This window comes from Aotus nancymaae, unplaced genomic scaffold, assembly GCF_030222135.1.
Source record: "Aotus nancymaae isolate 86718 unplaced genomic scaffold, 86718_ANA_hifiasm-v0.15.2.pri h1tg000041l, whole genome shotgun sequence".
Taxonomy (NCBI): domain Eukaryota; kingdom Metazoa; phylum Chordata; class Mammalia; order Primates; family Aotidae; genus Aotus; species Aotus nancymaae.
Genome location: NW_026988455.1, coordinates 42,294,615 through 42,312,778, shown reverse-complemented (window position 1 = coordinate 42,312,778; position 18,164 = coordinate 42,294,615). Strand labels below are relative to the sequence as shown.

At 38.4% G+C, this 18,164-nt stretch overlaps 1 protein-coding gene across 18 annotated transcripts in view; it reads right to left on the bottom strand.

Moving 5' to 3' along the window:
- Positions 1–18,164, bottom strand: part of TRPM3 (transient receptor potential cation channel subfamily M member 3) — a 605,449-nt gene that overhangs the window by 161,305 nt on the left and 425,980 nt on the right. For all 18 annotated transcript variants that reach the window (XM_064361657.1, XM_064361664.1, XM_064361658.1 and 15 more), the window contains one exon: positions 16,400–16,472. In XM_064361657.1, the coding sequence (XP_064217727.1) occupies positions 16,400–16,472 (73 nt within the window). The remainder of the gene's footprint in view (positions 1–16,399; positions 16,473–18,164) is intronic.

Here is an 18,164-nt window from a genome sequence, read left to right as displayed (position 1 = left end):
ACTTCTTGGAGAACTGAATAAGATCTAAGCCAAATGGCAGCTGTCTGACCCAATTTTCATCTGTGTCAGGCTACCCTTAACTGGATAGCAGTTGAGTGATAAGTAAAAATATGGGCCATGACAACTTCTTTGGGTGAAAGAGAAAGAGCACTGATTTTATGTATTACTTGTGGGAGCTTGAGAAACTTCCTTAACCTCTCCAAGACTTAGTTTCTTCATGTATAAAATGATGTCAATAGTACCTTCTTCAAAGGATCTCTTTGAAGATTAAATAGATAAATATTATGGATTTTCTGCAGTAAATGTTGGCACTATATTCTCATGTCCTAGCAGTATATGCAAGCAGAAAGGATCAGTGAAATAACATGGCTTAAGATGAATAACGTTGGAAAGCACCAGGGTATTTGCTTCATTTTGTCAACCTGTCCACATAGATGTGTCCTCTTTATTGTGCCCTCTCTGTAATAAAGTAAGCCAGTACTTCACAGGTCTCCCGTGAACATGTTAACAGAGAACTTCATTACGTGTCTGTTTTATACACAACAGGCAAAGCTGAGAAACATGTTATTAATATAAAACTGAGGGAGTAAAAAAAAACATTCAATTGGGCTATTTTGCTTACTTATGATATGACAAAAAGGAATTCATTTACATAGCTGGATACATAAAAATGACTGCATTCTCCATATTTTTATTTTTGAGCAGGAGTCTATGAAAACCTATGTCCTGGAGTTCTGGTATATTTTCTGGAATTATTGCAATTAATGATTTTCTACCTTCCGTTTCCTCTTTTTTCTTTTACTCATCCTGTTTCATTCAGGAATCATATACGCTTTATGTTTACTAAAGTTATACATGCACAGAGTTGAGAGCATCTGTTCTTACAAAGTTTAGTATAAACATTACAAGCCTCAATGCCCCATTCCTCTTTCCACAGAGGCAACTGGAGGATGATTTTGGTCCTCTCTGGTAGCTGGTCTTTGAAGATGGCTTCCAAGGAACTGTAGCTCTCAGTGGTCATACTCTTGTGACATCTTCTCTCATGCAGTATCTGGGCTGGTCTGGTGGCTGGCTGTAGCCAATAGAATGCAGCAGGGTGACACTATGCCTGTTCCAGGAGGAAGCCTTAAGAAGACCCGCCAGCTCCTGCTTTTGCTCCTAAGCTCCTTGGGGAAGAACTATCACTTTGGGTCTCCCTTCATGATTCAGGGAATTTCCAACTCCTCAGTTTTGTGTTGAAGCTCCTATTTATTGTGTTTTGTGTTTCTGTATTTATTTATTTATCATTTTTTGATTTCCTCTTTCATTTTGGTAGAGCACATTCTCCAGCAGTTTCTGAAGAAAACATCTATGGAAAGTAATTTTTTCTGGGCACCTAATGCCTGCCAATGTCTTTATTTTACCTTCACAAGTGAAAGGTAGATTAGATATAGGCCTAGATTGAAAATAAATATCTACAGAATTTTTAAGGCATTGGAAAACTGTATAATAGCTTTCTGTATTGGTGTTTGGAAGTCCAAAGCGTTCCAGCTCCTAGTTCTTTGCATGTGACCCACTTTCTCTCTTTGGAAGCTCTCATTTTCTTTCTTTTCCCCAGTTCTCTATCGCTCCCATGCTCTTCTGTATGTTGATAGTGTGACTTGGTGTGGGGTTATTTTCACTCAGTAGTTTCTTACAACCTGGAAACATATGTTCTGGAGTTCTGGGACATTTTCTGGAATTATTGATTTTTTTTATCCATGATTCTTTTTCTTTTATTCTTTCTGTCTCTGCTTTCTGGAAGAGTATTTCAATTTTATCTTTTAATTACTCCCTTAATTTTTTATCTCATGCTATCATATTTTTAATTCCCCAAAACTCTTTCTAGTTCTTAAAAAATTAACTGTTTTATAGGATGTTGTTCTTTTTTAAATGGTTAAAACATTTTCTTTGATTTCTCTGAGGCTATTAATGACAGTTTTTGTGAATTTCCTTCTCCCTACATAGCTCTGTTCGTTCCATGCTGCATCTTGCCGTTTGTTTGTCTCTCTCTCTCTTCCATGTTAGAGGTCTTTCCTATGTGTTTGGCAATCCTTAGTTATCTGTTCGTATTTAAAAGTGGACACTAGAGTGCTGACTGGAAGCCCTGAGAGCATATGTAGAGATGATCAACTCTGAACTTAATGGTAAGATAAACTGTTTGGGCTTCTTATCTGGGAAATCTTTTGTGTGAGTGTCTTTAGGTCTTATTTCTTGGGAAGATCAAATTTTATAGAAAAGGCTTCTTCCAATCTTTTACCTGGAGCATAAAGACCAAGCTGCCAGCACACTGGGAACCAAGTTGGGGAAGAGGGCTGAAGTCTCAGCATCTGATATGCATTAATTGATTTCTTCTCCTTTCCCCTGCACTGCCCTCTTTCAGTGTCGTGGCCCAGCTCTCATTTTGTACCGGGTTCCCTTAGACCAGAAAATCTGTTTTACTCTCTCTAGAGAATAAATATTTACTTTTTTATTGGAGTGGGCTTCGCAGAGTAGAGGAGAGGATATGGCATTCTGGCTGCTTCTTTAAAAAGAAAATAAATCCTTTATATTTTCTCTCTTTTCACTCTCTCTTTTTGAGTTTCTGGATGCCCCAATTTCTGGGCCTTTTGAGCATTTTGAAGTGTAAGTCAGTTTGATATCAGATTGATATTCAGGTTTTTTTTCTGGTCTGCTATTCTCCATTCTTATCTGCTTCTCATCTTCCATGTTTAGAAATGGCACACATCACTTCTGATCACATCCCGTTGGTCGAAGCACAGTCACATGGCCCCAACTTCTCTGCAAAGGAGGCTGGGATAGTCTTCCAGTGTTCAATAAGAGAAACCAGTGTGGTGAGCATGAAATATGGTATCTGCCCTAATCCTTTTAATAAAGAACTGGTTATGCTTGTTTGGAGGGGTCCAGAAGAGAATGATGTAGATTCTTATGTTCAGTGGACCATATTTATCCGGTAGTCTGTCTGTACTATCTCACACACCAAGAAAAGTTTTGTCATCATTGACTGTCCAAAACATATCAAACATGGAGGCAGTCCTTAACAGTCAGTCATGGCCATCGATGCTCAGAATGCAGAGCACGTGTTCTGGACTCAGACAACCTGGGTTCATGTATAGTTTCCATTAACTTCTAGCTGTGACCTTGGCCAAGATACTTAGCCTCTCCATGCCTCAGTTTTCTCAATTATAAGATGGTTGATACTGCTAGTACTTGCCCCATTGTGGTATTTGTGAAAATTAAAGTAGTTAATACTTATAAACATAGTAAGTTCTATATTAGTTGTTATTGTTGTTAGATTTGCTATTGTTACTTTTTTTTCATGCTTAGTCAGGAGGAACATTCTGTGTGATTATGTAATGCAGACTAGGCAGCAATTGATTTAATGAATGAAACTGATTCATTGCCCTGAAGCAAGTCAAGAAAGCCCTGCTGGGAAGTCAGCAGTGATGAGTTTCTCACAAGCCAAGAGGAGCTCAGAAGCTTTGGGATGGCAATTAGCTTACTGTGTAGATCACTAAATGTAATGAGCTCTGCTTCTGTGCCAGTTCTGAGGCATGAGAAAGTCACAGAGCACAGGGATGCCCAGTTACGTGTAACTAGGGCCTGGGGGGTGACCACAGCTGCCATTAGAACTGGCTGCATGGTACTGGGGAAAAATAATTGACCTGGGTGTCTGAAGACCTGGATTCCAGTTCTTCCTCTAAACACCAGCAGACACCTCTGAGTTTCCTTATAACTCTATAGAGCTTACAAATTTCACAGTGAGACAATCTTATGGATATGGCCATAATCTTTAAAAATCTTCTGGGAATGGCCTAAGACTTGAAAATAGGAAACCCTTGTGTTCTTGGTCCCTGAAAGCACTCCCTGAAGCAAAGAACACCATGCTTTCATCTTCTGAGGAGAGATGGGAGTCCAGGCCCCATTCTTTCACTTACCACCTATAAGAAAGAAGCTGAAGGAGCCACTCTTTCCTGTGAAATGCCACTGGAACTCTGCTTAAGAAGAGGACTAACTGCAAAAATATCCTGCAAATCTGCTTAGAATAGATGAACCTTGAGGCTAGGGTCCAAAATAATAGAGGATAGGGATGAACTACTCTGTCTGAAAAGAGAAGAGGGTGGTTTCACTTTTTTTTTTTTTGAGACAGGGTCTCCCTTTGTTGCCCAAGCTGGAATGCAGTGGTGTGATCACTGTGGCCTCAACCTCATGGGCTCAATTGATCCTCTCACCTCAGCCTCCTGGGTAGCTGGGACTACAGGTATGCATCACCATGCCTGGCTATTTGAAAGTTTTTTGTATACATGGTGTCTCACTATGTTTCCCAGGCTTGTTTGGTGCTTGGCTTAAGCTATCCTCCTGCTTTGACCTCCTAAAGAGCTGAGATTACAGGTATGAGCCACTGTGCCAGCCTGTTTAACTCTTAAAGGGAGGTGACTAATGGAAGAAGGGGTGGCAGTGGTGGGGGTGTGAGATAGTATGACACTGTGGAAGTCGTAGGTGAAGGATCCATGGAAAGTCCTCTGTGTGAAGCAGCCAAAGGATGTCGACATTGGAGATGCCTGCTGTTCACTTAGAAGTTGTTTACATTATTGAGAAACAAACCTTCCTCCTATTTCTTTCCACATTTTTAGAAAAGTCTACTATGTTTATTAAATGCTTTGTTTAAGCAAGTTTTATCATTTCTTTGTGAAACTGTGGAAGGGGGCTAAGATTTACATTTTGACTTCTATGATGAGAAAAAGAAATAACACATATGGAATTAGGAACCTGAAGGTAAGGGTGACCAAGAGAATTTACATCTTTTGGGAATTTGTGGAAATCCTGAGGATGGTGTAGGATTTGCATTTTTGTGGATTATTGTCCTGAGAGGTTAGAGCCCAGCTTAATGATTACAAGGGGTAAGAAGTCTCTGGCTTATGTGTGGGGTGTTTACGTGACTTTGGCTAGTGGTCGATTGGGCCGGGACCCAACTTCACTGCTATCAATAAATGGTATTTATTGAATTTCTCTCATTCGTCAGGTGTTTTGCTGGTTGCTGGGATACAGAGGTAAAGAAGTCATAATTCCTTTTCCTCTGGAAATTTCTATTGGAAGGTGGGGTTTGATCATACCTGCCAGTTTGCCTGGACATTCTGATTTTTTCCAGGCTGGCATAATTATTAATACTGCCAACTTTCATGCCCAAGAAAGTGCCAGTTTGGAGGTAAATTATCTGGTAGCCATTCCACAGGGTTGTGAAAATTAATGATAAAACTTGTATAAACATGCTTTGTGAATTATAAAGCACTTTACAAATAAAAAGAATTAAGGGACTTAAGTTATTTGATTGCATTCTCCTGTTAAGAGACAAATATGTCTAAAATTGTTATCTACTTTAGTCTGTTATTGGACTGAGATCTATTTGGATTTGTGCAAAAATAAACTTGCAAGAAAATTAATTTCATTTTAAGGTAGCTTAGCATGTGCCCAACCACTTTCTAGATTAAATTCCTTTCTGTGGTCTCTTTTGGATTCTCACATGTATGCTGGAGGTTTTCTGCTGTTTTTGTTTTTTCAAATGTATGAGTCCTTTCAAATTTAACATTTTACAATTCTGATGGATTTTGAATATGGGGGATATCCTAGTTCCCTAGGAATTTTAAAAACCTGTTTCAGAAGGGAAAGAATATGAAATGATTATGTATTAAGTATTTACCATAAAGAAAGCAGAATGTTTACCTTTAAAGAGCTAGCAATAACCATCTTATGTGTCCCTTATATCAATCCATATGAGAGACGTTTAATTAATTTTCCTTTTCACAGGGAAGGGAACTGAGGCACACAGAGGTTAGATAACTTGGTTAACTGGCCACAGCCAGTAAAGAATTAGGATTTAAGCACATATCTAATCTAAGCCCAAAGCCTGCTGATCATTCATTCAGAAGTTACAAATATATGCGGAACTCTGACTCTATGCCAGGCACTGTGTATATAAGTAGACTGTGGTAAATAAAATAGGTGTGGTCCTTATTTCTAGTTTGGCTTCATCATTATCAGTCAGGCCATCATCTATTCCTAGATATCCCAGATGCTTTGTTAAGTGCTTTGCTTGAATTATCAATTAGAATTGTTACAACTGTGTATAATTATTATTTCTGTCTTATAGATGGGGAGACTGTGGCTCAATGAGGTCCAACAATTTGTGCAATTAGGGAAAAGGGATGCTTTGAATATGGCCATCATTCTCACTGGCTTACTGTGGTAAGTACCACACTCAGGGACTGTGGTTAGGAGTGGGAGCTGGGCTGAGAGAAGCCTTGTGGGGAAAGCCTGGAGCAACCTGACCTTTACAGAATCATTTTCAAAATAAAAAATAGACTGGTCTTGGAAAAAAAGTGTTAAAAATGTAATCTCTTAAAAAAATTTTGTCAAAAATAATGATAGTACAAAACCATTAATGTTAAGAAAGGTAACAGTGATTATTATAATAAATAACCATTATAAAGTAAGTAATGGTAGGTAATACGTGACATATTTGGGTTTACCTGAAGTAAACTTTATGAGTATGACTTTAGAGAATGTCTGAACCCTGATTAGTATTCATTTGACCTAGTTCCAGCTTTTATCTCTTGATTGAAGAATTTATTCCTGGAACATGGATTTGTAGGTGCTTGCATTTGAGGCAAATCTGACACACTTTGACCCTCTGTACTTTTGTTTCTTTCTTTCTTTTGAGAGAAAATCTCACTTTGTTGCCCAGGCTGGAGTGCAGCGGCATGATCTCAGCTCACTGCAACCTCCGTCACCTTGCTTCAAGGGATTCTCTTGCCTCAGCCTCCCCAGTAGCTGGGATTACAGGTATGTGCCACCATGCCCAGCTAATTTTTTTTTGTATTTTTAGTAGAGACAGGGTTTCACCATGTTGACCAGGCTGGTCTTGAACTCCTGACCTCAAATGATCTGCCCACCTTGGCCTCCCAAAAGTACTTCATTTAATATAACTGTAGAGATGTGTATTTCTTTTAGTTGCTTTTGGTCTTATCAGCATCCTTTCTTTCCCCCTTTTCTGGTTTTAGAACACCTGTTTTTGTTGGGAACCAAAAACCCTGACATGAATACAGCTAACCCCATCTCTTATTCCACAGTCATAGGGATCTCCCAATTCTCCTGCTACTGTGATTGATTCAGGGATGGGCATGAATCCAAGATGAGCAAATTCACATCCTCCTGGGACCTTTTGTTGCAGTTACCAGGAAAGATTTTTTTTTCTGATTGGGGTTTTCTCAGTTGGCTGGGTATAAGTCTGGTACTGCTGGTGGTCACTCTGTCTCACTTACGTATAGATTAGTGTCCAAGAGATCAAGGACAGATTCTGATGACATCTTATGAGCCCTGGGTGCCACTTTGCTGAATTCAGTTTACCTTTAGACTTTGGTCATGTGAACTTACAAATCTGTTTTATTTGTTTTTTGTTGGAGCTTGTTCAAATTGTATTTCTGTTACTTGTGAAAACCAGCTCCAAATTTCAGCAATATTCCACTGATGCTCTAACAATTTAAAAATAAAACAAGTATGAGATCACCCTTATTCCTGCCATTACATTAGATAAAACTGTAGGCATCCTAGTTTCTTCACTAAAATACTGGTTTTCTTTTTTTTTCTTTTCCTGTTTCTTCCTCAAGTTCTGGTACATTCAGGGTGGTATTCATGTCTTTGAATAGTTACTAGCTATATTTTTGTGGGGAGAGTGATACCGGGGGACTTCTGTTCCACCATCTTGCTGATGTTACTCTCCCTCATTAAAATATTACGTGTGCAACTAATGTCATCTGGGCAGCTGGTAAGTGCGCCGAGAGTTTTAGGGAAGTAGATACCCAGGTCTGTCAATTACTCAAGATCCCCTAGAGCCACAGGTGCAAATGCCTGACATCTCTGTGGCTTTGTAAAGCGGGGCATCTTGTATCTCCCAAAGCCTAATGAATGCAATGTAAAGAAAAGTGGGTAGAAGTGAAGAGACCTGGGTTTAGGCTTTGGCTCTGCCACTAACTTTCCAAACCATCTTGAGTATCTTTCAGACAGACTCTTTGACTTCAATTTCCTAGTCTGTAAAATGCATGGACTAGAAAGGGGAAAGTGGATATTGTGGGTTCCAGGTGGTTTTGGGGTGAGGTAGTAACAAGGGGCACATGGAGGACGTTGGCTCTAGGGGTTCCATGCCTGGATTCCAACTTCTGATGACCAGTTTGCCTCATGCCATCAAAGTTAACGATTTGAATAAAGGGGTAAAATGGACCACCAAGAAACAAGTGCATTTGGGGAAGCCTGATCTGTAAGTCACAGGACACGAGGAAGCTAAAAGTGGCCTAAAGCAGAGAAAGGCTTAATAAATACTTGCGGAAAGTATTAATTATAAACTCAACACTATAAACCTGACCTGGTGTGTTTAGTCCGTAACTAAAATACTTCGCTATCCACCTATAGTTTACCCACCCACACAGTAATGTCCTAGGCCCCTTTATGTCTAAAATAGTTGGAAAATGTCTCATGTTTTGACTCCGTAGGTTGCTTTCGGACAAAATTTCATCTACTTTCATTTGTTCACTATTTAAGAGCTATAGTAACTTTGTATCTCATGTAAGTGATAAAAATGTCAACAAGTATGTCTCTTTTTTGACCTTATTAAGGGTGTGATAAAGAAAATGATAACATTAAAAAGAAAGCATTCGTCCATGTGGTATATTAAACTGCCTGCCCATAGGAAAAAGGGGCAGCAAATCTTGTACACATAATTAGAAATAATTTTTTTTATTATCAAAGTAAGGCCATAATACAGTCCCATAAAACCCATTCATGAATCATGAGAGAGTAAGCAAGGTAACTTCTCAGTAAACACTCTACGATAAGTTAGTTGTTTATGACAGCTACTTGGTGCATGGAATTATTGGACATAAAGTACTTCAGAACATAGGCCAAAAGTTTTGTTATACTAGGATTTAAGTTATTTTTAAAAATGAGATGAGTCTTTGGGAGACTGAGGCAGATGGAACATAATGTCAGGAGATTGAGACAATCCTGGCCAACATGGTGAAACCCTGTTCCTACTAAAAATACAAAAAAAAATTAGCTGGGCATACTGGCATGCACATGTAGTCCCAGCTACTTGGGAGGCTGGGGCAGGAGAATGGCTTGAACCTGGGAGGCGGAGGTTGCAGTGAGCCAAAATCACACCACTGCACTCCAATCTGGTGACAGAGTAAGACTCTGTCTCAAAAAAAAAACAAAAAAAACCAAAGAGATGATTTAGGCAGCAAGACCAATTGCCTATTGATGTCAGTGCTGGTTTGTGACAATAGCCCTGCATTTTCTAATTAATAGAGTTGGGAGACATGCATTTAGAAGTCATTTCAAAACATTATATATATATAATTCTTTTTTGAGAGAGAGATAGGGTCTTGCTCTGTTGCCCAGGACGGAGTACAATGGTGCAATCATGGCTTACTGCAGTCTTGACCTCCTGGGCTCAAGTGATCCTCCCACCTCAACCTCCCAAGTAGCTGGGAGTACATGCATACGCCACCCCTCAGGCTATTTTTTTTTTTTTAAATAGAGACAAGGTCTCATGGTGTTGCCCAGGCTGGTCTTCAGCTCCCAGGCTCAAGCAATCCTCCCATCTTGGCCTCCTAAAGTGCTGAGATTACAGGCATGAGCCACTGCACACAGCATATCTATCTATCTGTGTATCTATCTATTTATCTATCGATCGATCGATATATGTATGATTAAATTTATCTACCTTTAAGTTTAGGTTTTCTTTTTTCCCTTAAAGATACAATTGTAAAGGAAGATGGTTCAGAATATAGAGATTCTCATTATTTTGTGTCATCTAATCTAATCAACAGTATGCTTTCCTAAAACTTTTCTGAAGTCATACAAAACATACTGGCTATTCTTTTTGTATTTCAATTTCAATTTCATTTTATCATTTTTTAAATTATTATTTTGAGACAGAGTTTTGCTCTTGTCACCAGGTTTGGAGTGCAATGGCATGATCTCGGCTTACTGCAACCTCTGCCTCCTGGGTTCAAGCGATTCTCCTGCCTCAGCCTTCCAAGTATCTGGGACTACAGGCACCCACCACTATGCTCAGCTAATATCTGTATTTTTTAGTAGAGGCTGGGTTTTGCCATGTTGGCCAGGCTGTCTTGAACTCCTGACCTCAGGTGATCCACCTGCCTCAGCCTTCCAAAGTGCTGGAATTACAGGCGTTAGCCACAGTGCTCAGCCCATTTTATTTTTAAATTATTTTATAGTTTGAATAAATTTACAAATGCATATATTAGAAGTTATTCTCCATGTACCTGTAAGTAATTAATTAGTTGCTTAATTATAGATAGCATTAATTATGTCTGAGGATCAGAAACACATAAAATCAAATGATAGGAACTAGATAATTATATATGAAATTATTGTATAAGTCCATACAAAAATTTGATTTCATAAGTTTCACATTCATATATCTCTTGCTTAGATACCCCAGTAATATTTCTAGTCATTTCTTAGATCAACAGTGATTAGCTTTTATTCATATCTATGTGATATCTATAAATACTTTATATAGATAATATCTATGCCTGTCATAGATCTGTGAATATATATATGACATTTACAATTAATTCCAAAGATTGCTATCTCCTTTTTTGTCTTTTTGACATGAAAGAATTGTAGAGGTTTTTGATTACAATATGTCTCCTGCTCAGATTCATAATATGTGATAAGATATCATTCTTATTTCTCTCTTAACATTTTTTAAAAAAGCCTAAAGCCCATACTTTATTCACATTTTCTTAGTTTTTAACTTAATACTCTTTATTTTCTGCTCCAGGAACCCATTCAAGAAGCCACATTATTCCTGCTGTGACAATTTCTTAGACTTCCCTTGTTTTTGATGACCTTGACATTTATGAGGAGGAACGTATTGTTTTTGCACTCTTTCAGCTCTTTTGAAATGCTTTCCAGAAAAGTAAGCGAGCAATAAAGGTTACTTTCTCCCCATGCCTCAGATGGACTTCTTTACCAGTGAAGATTAAACCCAAAGAAAATGAATTTCTCATTTATGGAAGACAGTGATCATCACATATTACTCTCCAGTGCACATGTATGAATGGAAGTATACACTCATGTGGTCTGACTTTATATTGAACCCAAGGTCTATGAGAATAGATGAATGTTGAGGGTAATTTTACTCACAGAAAGGGTCCAGGGACCACTTATAATAACTTCATTTGCTGTGAATGGATGTTTTCTGCCTTTCTGGAGCCTGAAGCAAGAGGTTTATGCTGCTGTGTGAGGGATGCTGACAGGATCGGCTGCTGGGAGAGTAGATTGATAAACACCAAACAGTTGATTAAGTTAGGTTTGGGCTTCTCTCTGGTGGAAGTTTTCTCTGGTTGCTGTGAATAAGGCAGGGCCAGCTAAGAGGAGGGGTGGACAGAGGGATCAGTGGACCCCGCTAAATTCTTGAGTTATTCTTCTCAAAGAATCTCTCTCTTGAGGTATCTGAGGTCTGGAAGTATAAATGGTGTTGGGGCTCAGAAAAATGATAGGTCAAACTTGCCTTAAGGCTAAACTGAAGGTCTCAGAAGCAGACTCAAAAGCAAAGTTTCTCTTTGATCTTGACCTGCCCTCCTGTCTCTCACTTTTCATTCTCCCCCAAGGCAAGCCATGGAAACTGGAATCCCTGTTCCCCACGGCAGGTCATAGAGACCAGAACCCCATTTTCCCAAAGCCAGCCATAAAGCCTAAAGATATCACACTCATCCCACCCCCCACCCACTGCTCCCATCCTTCTGTGTCACAGCTGGCCATACAAAATTAATACCCTTATTCCAGAAGAGATCTATCCTATACCTGGAAGGAAGTAAGGTAGGAGGCAGGGCTCAGACACTGGACCAAAGTGAGAACTAGTTAAAATAGGGCCAGGGTGGAAGCAGCTTTCCATAAGACACACCCTCCAGTGTGCCATGTTGGCTTACCATTGCCGTGGCAACACGCAGGAATTACCACCCCTTTCCATGGCAATGACCCAATGATGCAAAAATTACCACCCTTTTCCTAGCAACTTCTGCATAAACTACCCCTTAATCTACAGATAGTTAAGAGTAGGCATAATAATGACTACAAAACTGCCCTGAGCTGCTAATCTAGGCACACGGCCTATTGGGTAGCCCCACTCTGCAGGAGCAGTAACAGAACTGTAACCTTGCCAGAGCTGAAACACTGCTTCAATAAAGCTGTTTCCTTCTACCCTACACTGGCTTACCCTTGAATTCCTTCCTGGGCGAAGCCAGGAACCCTCATGGGCTAAATCCCACCTTGAGGCTTGCTTGTCCTGCATCAACAGGAGTGTTGCACAGAGAAGTCAAGAAGAATCAGATAAGACAGGCCTTGCTGGGTTTCCCCTCTCAGTCTGCTAGCATTCCATCAGAGTCTTTCTGTCTAATCATATTTCTACAGAGCTGTTCACACTTCATTGAGCATAAGCATAAAAATGAAAAGTTTTCTGTGTATCTTCAGGTCTTCATTCTGAAGGCTGGACTGTCACATAAAAATAAGATCAAACATATTTGTTATGCTTTTCTCTTGTTAACCGGCCTTTGTTACAGGAGTATTAGCTATAACCCTTAAGATGGGAAAGGGATCACTTCCTTTCCACCCCTAAATTGGCACCAAACCACCTCTCAATTAGGTAGCCTGTTTTCTCAAATAAAGATACAGGACGCCTAGTGAAGTCTGAATTTCAGGTAAATAATGAACAATTTTGTTTTTTTCAGTATAAGTGTGTCTCACTTGAGACACACTTATAGGTATGATAAGTCCCCACTTGGGGACATACTAATGCTCAAAAATTATTTGTTGTTTATCTGAAAATTCAAAGTTAACTGGATATCCTGTATGTTGGGCTCCTGGTGTGTGTGGCAGGGGTGGGGAAAGGCTAATGGAGGAGGAGAGTGCTCAGTCTCTGGCTTCAGAACACCACCCTTGTGGAGCGGCCCCATTATGTGAAGGACAAATGTGACATTGTCCATTCTCAAAAGCTACTCCAGGTCATCATTGAAGAAACTGTGGGTCTCTTACATCTCTGACTGAAACAACATTCTTTCTTCATTTTCCTTTTCTCTTTTTTTGGAGACAATCTTGCACTGTTGTCCAGGCTAGAGTGCAGTGGTGCAATCATGATATACTGCAGCCCTGACCTCCTGGGCTCAAGTGCTACTCCAGCCTCAGCCTCCCAAAGTGTTGCTGTTACAGGTGTGAGCTTGGCCTGAAACAACATTTTGTTTGTCTTTCTTCGTTTTTGGACAGACATCTAATAAGTCTGTATAATATAAATAGTAACCTCTCATATAGAATATGCAGATCCCAAAGAAAAATCAAACCCAGTAACACGGAGCAGCAAAGAAATATTTTTCCCATGGTCACCTGGCTTCCTGTCCTTTTTTGTGGCCTCTGGATTTAGGGACCAGTGGGTCGTTTCCTGGCTTTCTCCTCTTCCTAACTTCTGGTTATCTCAAAAATTTCTCAGATTCCTCAGAATAAAAACTGGACTGCACAAAGTTTCTCCATGCATTAGAAAATTGAAAACGAAATATAACGATCAGGTGTTAAACCATGTTACGTGCCCATGCATAATTTTAAAAAGTAGGAAGAATACTTCAGTAAACTTGAGTTTGAAACCAATATAAGTAGGCTCTTGGCCTCCAAAGAAGCCAGCGAAAGTACTGTGCTTGATTCCCTCTACAAATCAAATGGGTCAACATCTGAGAGCATTTCAAAACCTTTGCAAAATACAGTTGACACATCATAATCTTTTAATGGCATAAATTCCCATTAGCATCAACTGCTGCACAAATAATGTTCATTATGGTGATTAGAAATGTTAATTTCTTAGAACAATCATAATTTTCTTTAATCTTCTGTGTCAGTGTTTTTTTTAACTGCAGGTTATGACCCATTAGTGGGTGGTAAAATCAATTTAGTGGGATATAATCAGCATTTAAAAGAACAGAATAGATTGGATAGAAAATATCTAATTTCATTGCATATTGCCAATGTCAATATTATTTCATCTACTTTAATTTCAATTTTCCAAATACATATGTGTAACTATTTGGTTATAATATAAAATGTATTTCATATGGTAAGTCATGCTCAAAAAAGTTGGAAAACAGCCATTCTGTAATACAATGAATAAATTCTAAGGCTGAGCCAAAGGTGAAGCACAATTTAAAGTCTCACAAATTCGTAAAAGAGGAAGAAAATATTTTAAGTAGAAGATATTATAATGGCCAATATGTTTTTATCAATAATTGGATCACTTCCCCATTTGCTATGAGTTTTGTTCAAGGTCATAAATGTGGTGATTCATTTCTTATTAGTGGAAAAGGGATGCTTTGTGTATCAATATACGTAAGTGAGGGCTATGGGGTCAGACTGTCTCTACTATTTACTGGCCAACTTATCTTGAGCATGTTACTGAATTGCTCTATGCCCCAATTTCCTTATTTATAAAAGAGAGCTTGTACAATCTGGTAATTGAACTATTGTGAAGAATAAACAAATGTATAAATGGAATGCATCCAATACAGTGTTTAGCACATAGTACATTTTCAATAAATGTCAGTTACTGACATTATTACTTTAAAATATCTTTATTTGAGAATGGCAAATATAGGGTAACTTGCCTCAAATTTTTACTTTTGTTTCTGATATGGGGAGAGTGGGGCCTGCAGTATGCTTTGTGGTTCAGTCCATGCCTGGTTACTGGTTCCATGATTCTTCTGCAAAGTGTTTGTATTTTTTAGTTCACTGGGATAAAATACTTTAGAGTAGCAGTTCTCAGGCTGAACACATGATATGCTTCATGGGATTGTAAAACTTCTAAAATGCAATCAGGATTTTGAATGAATATGCATATATACATTTGGAAAGTGGATGAAGAGAACTGACACATTAGTATGGTCGGGGGGGTTCACACGGTATAGTGAAGCGTTAGACATACTTGAACCTAAGTCCAAGCTTACCAACTAGAATTGTAACCTTTAGCAAGTTACTTAACTTCCTGTAGCTCAATTTACTCCATCTGTAAAATGGTGATTAAAAATAGCTCCTATATCATTTGGTTGTTAAAATAAATACTGTTTACAGTATTTGTAAAGAGTTTGGCACAGTAGCACATGATGGCTCCTCAAGAGAATGTTAATACTGGAAGAAGAGTAGATGTACTGGAAAACGAACGAAATAGTTGCTATTCTGAGTTTTAATTTTGAAATGTTGAATCTGTCACTGAATCATTGAGTAATCCACTCATCCTTCATTTATTAAACAAAACTTAATTGAATGTTGCCATATGTAAAGGATTGTATGAGGTGCTAAGAAGGTAGTAATGAACAAGACACATTCCCTGCCCCATCTAGGGAGACTACAAACAGACAGTGACCAATCATGACAACATCAGGCAAACAAACTACAGGGCTAAGAGAGAATGTACGAGATATTTCTAACCTAGAACCACAATCAACAAGGTTTGTGGTTTTGTTTCATCTTATAGTTCTAGTTTGAATTTTAGCACTGAACAGGGGAAACTTCCTTCTGTTTATTTTAACACTGAAAATTATTAGTCAAATATAATGTAATTAGTAAAGCACAGGGAGGATTGGATTGAATCCACAGAACCTAAAGGAAACTGCTCTTCATATGGCTCCAAGGAACAGGACATATAGATGAGGACTTTGTAGTATTGGGACTAGAGAGTAAGACAAACACCCGCCTTTGAAATAACTTACAACTCAGAGTATTTCCACTTTTGCCTGAACTTCCGGGAAGCTTAAATTTAATGATCTGTTATAACAAGTACAGTAGCATAATGTTTTTCCTTTTCCCTTCCTCTCAATGGTTTTTGATTTTCCATTTTGTGTATTATTGTGTGTTTTAAGATAGTTATTATTGTGTGTGTATATATCACACACACATATACTCACGCATATGCCATATCAAATGGTTTTTGAAAGTAGATAGGGTTAAAAATTAATATTAAATAACCTCAGATAACATTGTGTCTTACATATTATGTCAGCCTTTTCTTTATCTACTGTTTATAATTCAATGGACATAAACTGTAGTATATTTAAATCTGTATTTATAAAACTGAGCCACACTATAACATCTATTCTAGGAGAATTTAACAGCAGTAACAGTGTCTTACAGGAGAGACCATTATGTTATCAATAATTTATTGTGTCATAGTATCATTGGGATTATACCTATTATTAGGAGACATAAGGTCACTGTATTAATCAATTTAAATTATTTTCACACTCTCTGGACACAGAAACTCTTTTACCTTTGAGTAAAGCTGTCAGGATAGCTAAATCAATGTCCTGGTGTCCTTCTGATCCCATCCGAAATACCGTAATCTGCAATTTGAGACAAGGTGATCGTTAGCAAAGCATTTTTTCCCCAAGAGAAATTAAATCAATGAGACCATATCTGAGCAGAGATTATCTTAATATCTATAAAGTAGACTCTTAACCATAGGCCAAGTGCACATAACAAGAATCTGATAAGAGGGCTCTGCTACTCATTAAGAGGGAGATGTCACAGTAGTTTCCAGACACAGACCACTTACAGTTGCAATGATTAAGGTCATAACCATACCACCCCCACTATGGTCTAATGGTCATGTTCCCTCCAAGTGTGTCTGTTGAAACCTACTCATCAATGCGATGGCTTTAGGAGGTGCGGTCTTTGGGAGGTCATTAGGTTGTAATTAATGGTCATTATAAAATTAGTGCCATTATGAAAGGCCTCTCCCTTCCACCTTCCACCACGTGAGGACATAGATAGAGCTGCTGTTTATGAAACAGAAGATGGGCTCTCATCAGCCATTGAATCTGTGCTGCCTTGATTTTGGACTTCTGAGCCTCCATAACTCTAAGAAACAAATTTCTGTTGTTTATAAGCTACCCATTTTATAGTATTTCGTTATAGCAGCCTGAACACTAAGGCTGCTCCCCCAGTAAAAAAGTAAAACTATGATTTTTGGGCCTTTGCTATGAGTCAGGCATAGCAATGCATATTTTAAAATATGTTACCTTCCATTCTTTCTGATTTTATGTAAATACATAAATATATGAACTACATAAAGATGGACATATATGACTATGTAATCAAAACACTGTTCATATAAACATTTAGATTAGATGTAGATGGAAACATTAATACAGCTAAGCTATCCAGGTCCATAACTCCTAAACTGTACAGGACAGCTGATCACAAACGCATTTAATAGAGCACAGGATAACTTCAACCAGAACAAGTGGGGAAAGTCCATTACAGCATTGGTGGTGTACATCTGACTTTGTATTTGGCCCTAGAACACTGAGATTGTCCTAGAGTTTGTAGACTGACTGATGTGGACAGAGAGTGGCTGACATAATGGAATATTGTTTTGTACATAAACAACAAAATTATACGGCCTCAGGCATAACTCTCAACTTCTGGGGCAGTGACAACAAATGGCAGAGGAAAAGGGAAAGAAAAAGTTCCAAATATTGCTTAACAATAATGAAGAGTTTGTTTTCCAAGTCAGAGGAGGCTATAGAAAAAAGCCAAAATATTGCTTGAATATCTGCATAGAGTTATTATTGTACTCAACCTGCTTCATGCCTCAAGTTTATCTCTAGAATGAGATAATAATAGTGCTTATTTATTTCCAACTACATAGGAAGTAAATAATCAGATCTGCTAATCTATAAGTCTAAGTTTCATCACTATGGTAGGGGGAATAGACACGCAGAACCACAAACTGTTAAACAATTAGTTGCCTTGGAAAACTTCTAGTCTACCACCTAAAGACAAGGTAACTTGTTTAAGGTCACACAATGAACTAGAAGAACAGCTGTGATTGGGATTGAATAGCTCTCACCTTTATAACTTGGGCCTTAAATATTGGGAAAAAATGAGGAAAGGGAAGAATAAGATAATATGAACACCTGACTCTTTTGTACCTGTTTATGTCCTCAGGTCAGAGCCTGGGATGATGGTAAGGCTGAAATTGCATGTTGAAATGCCTTCATAAATATTTGAACTAAAAACAATTTTTTTTT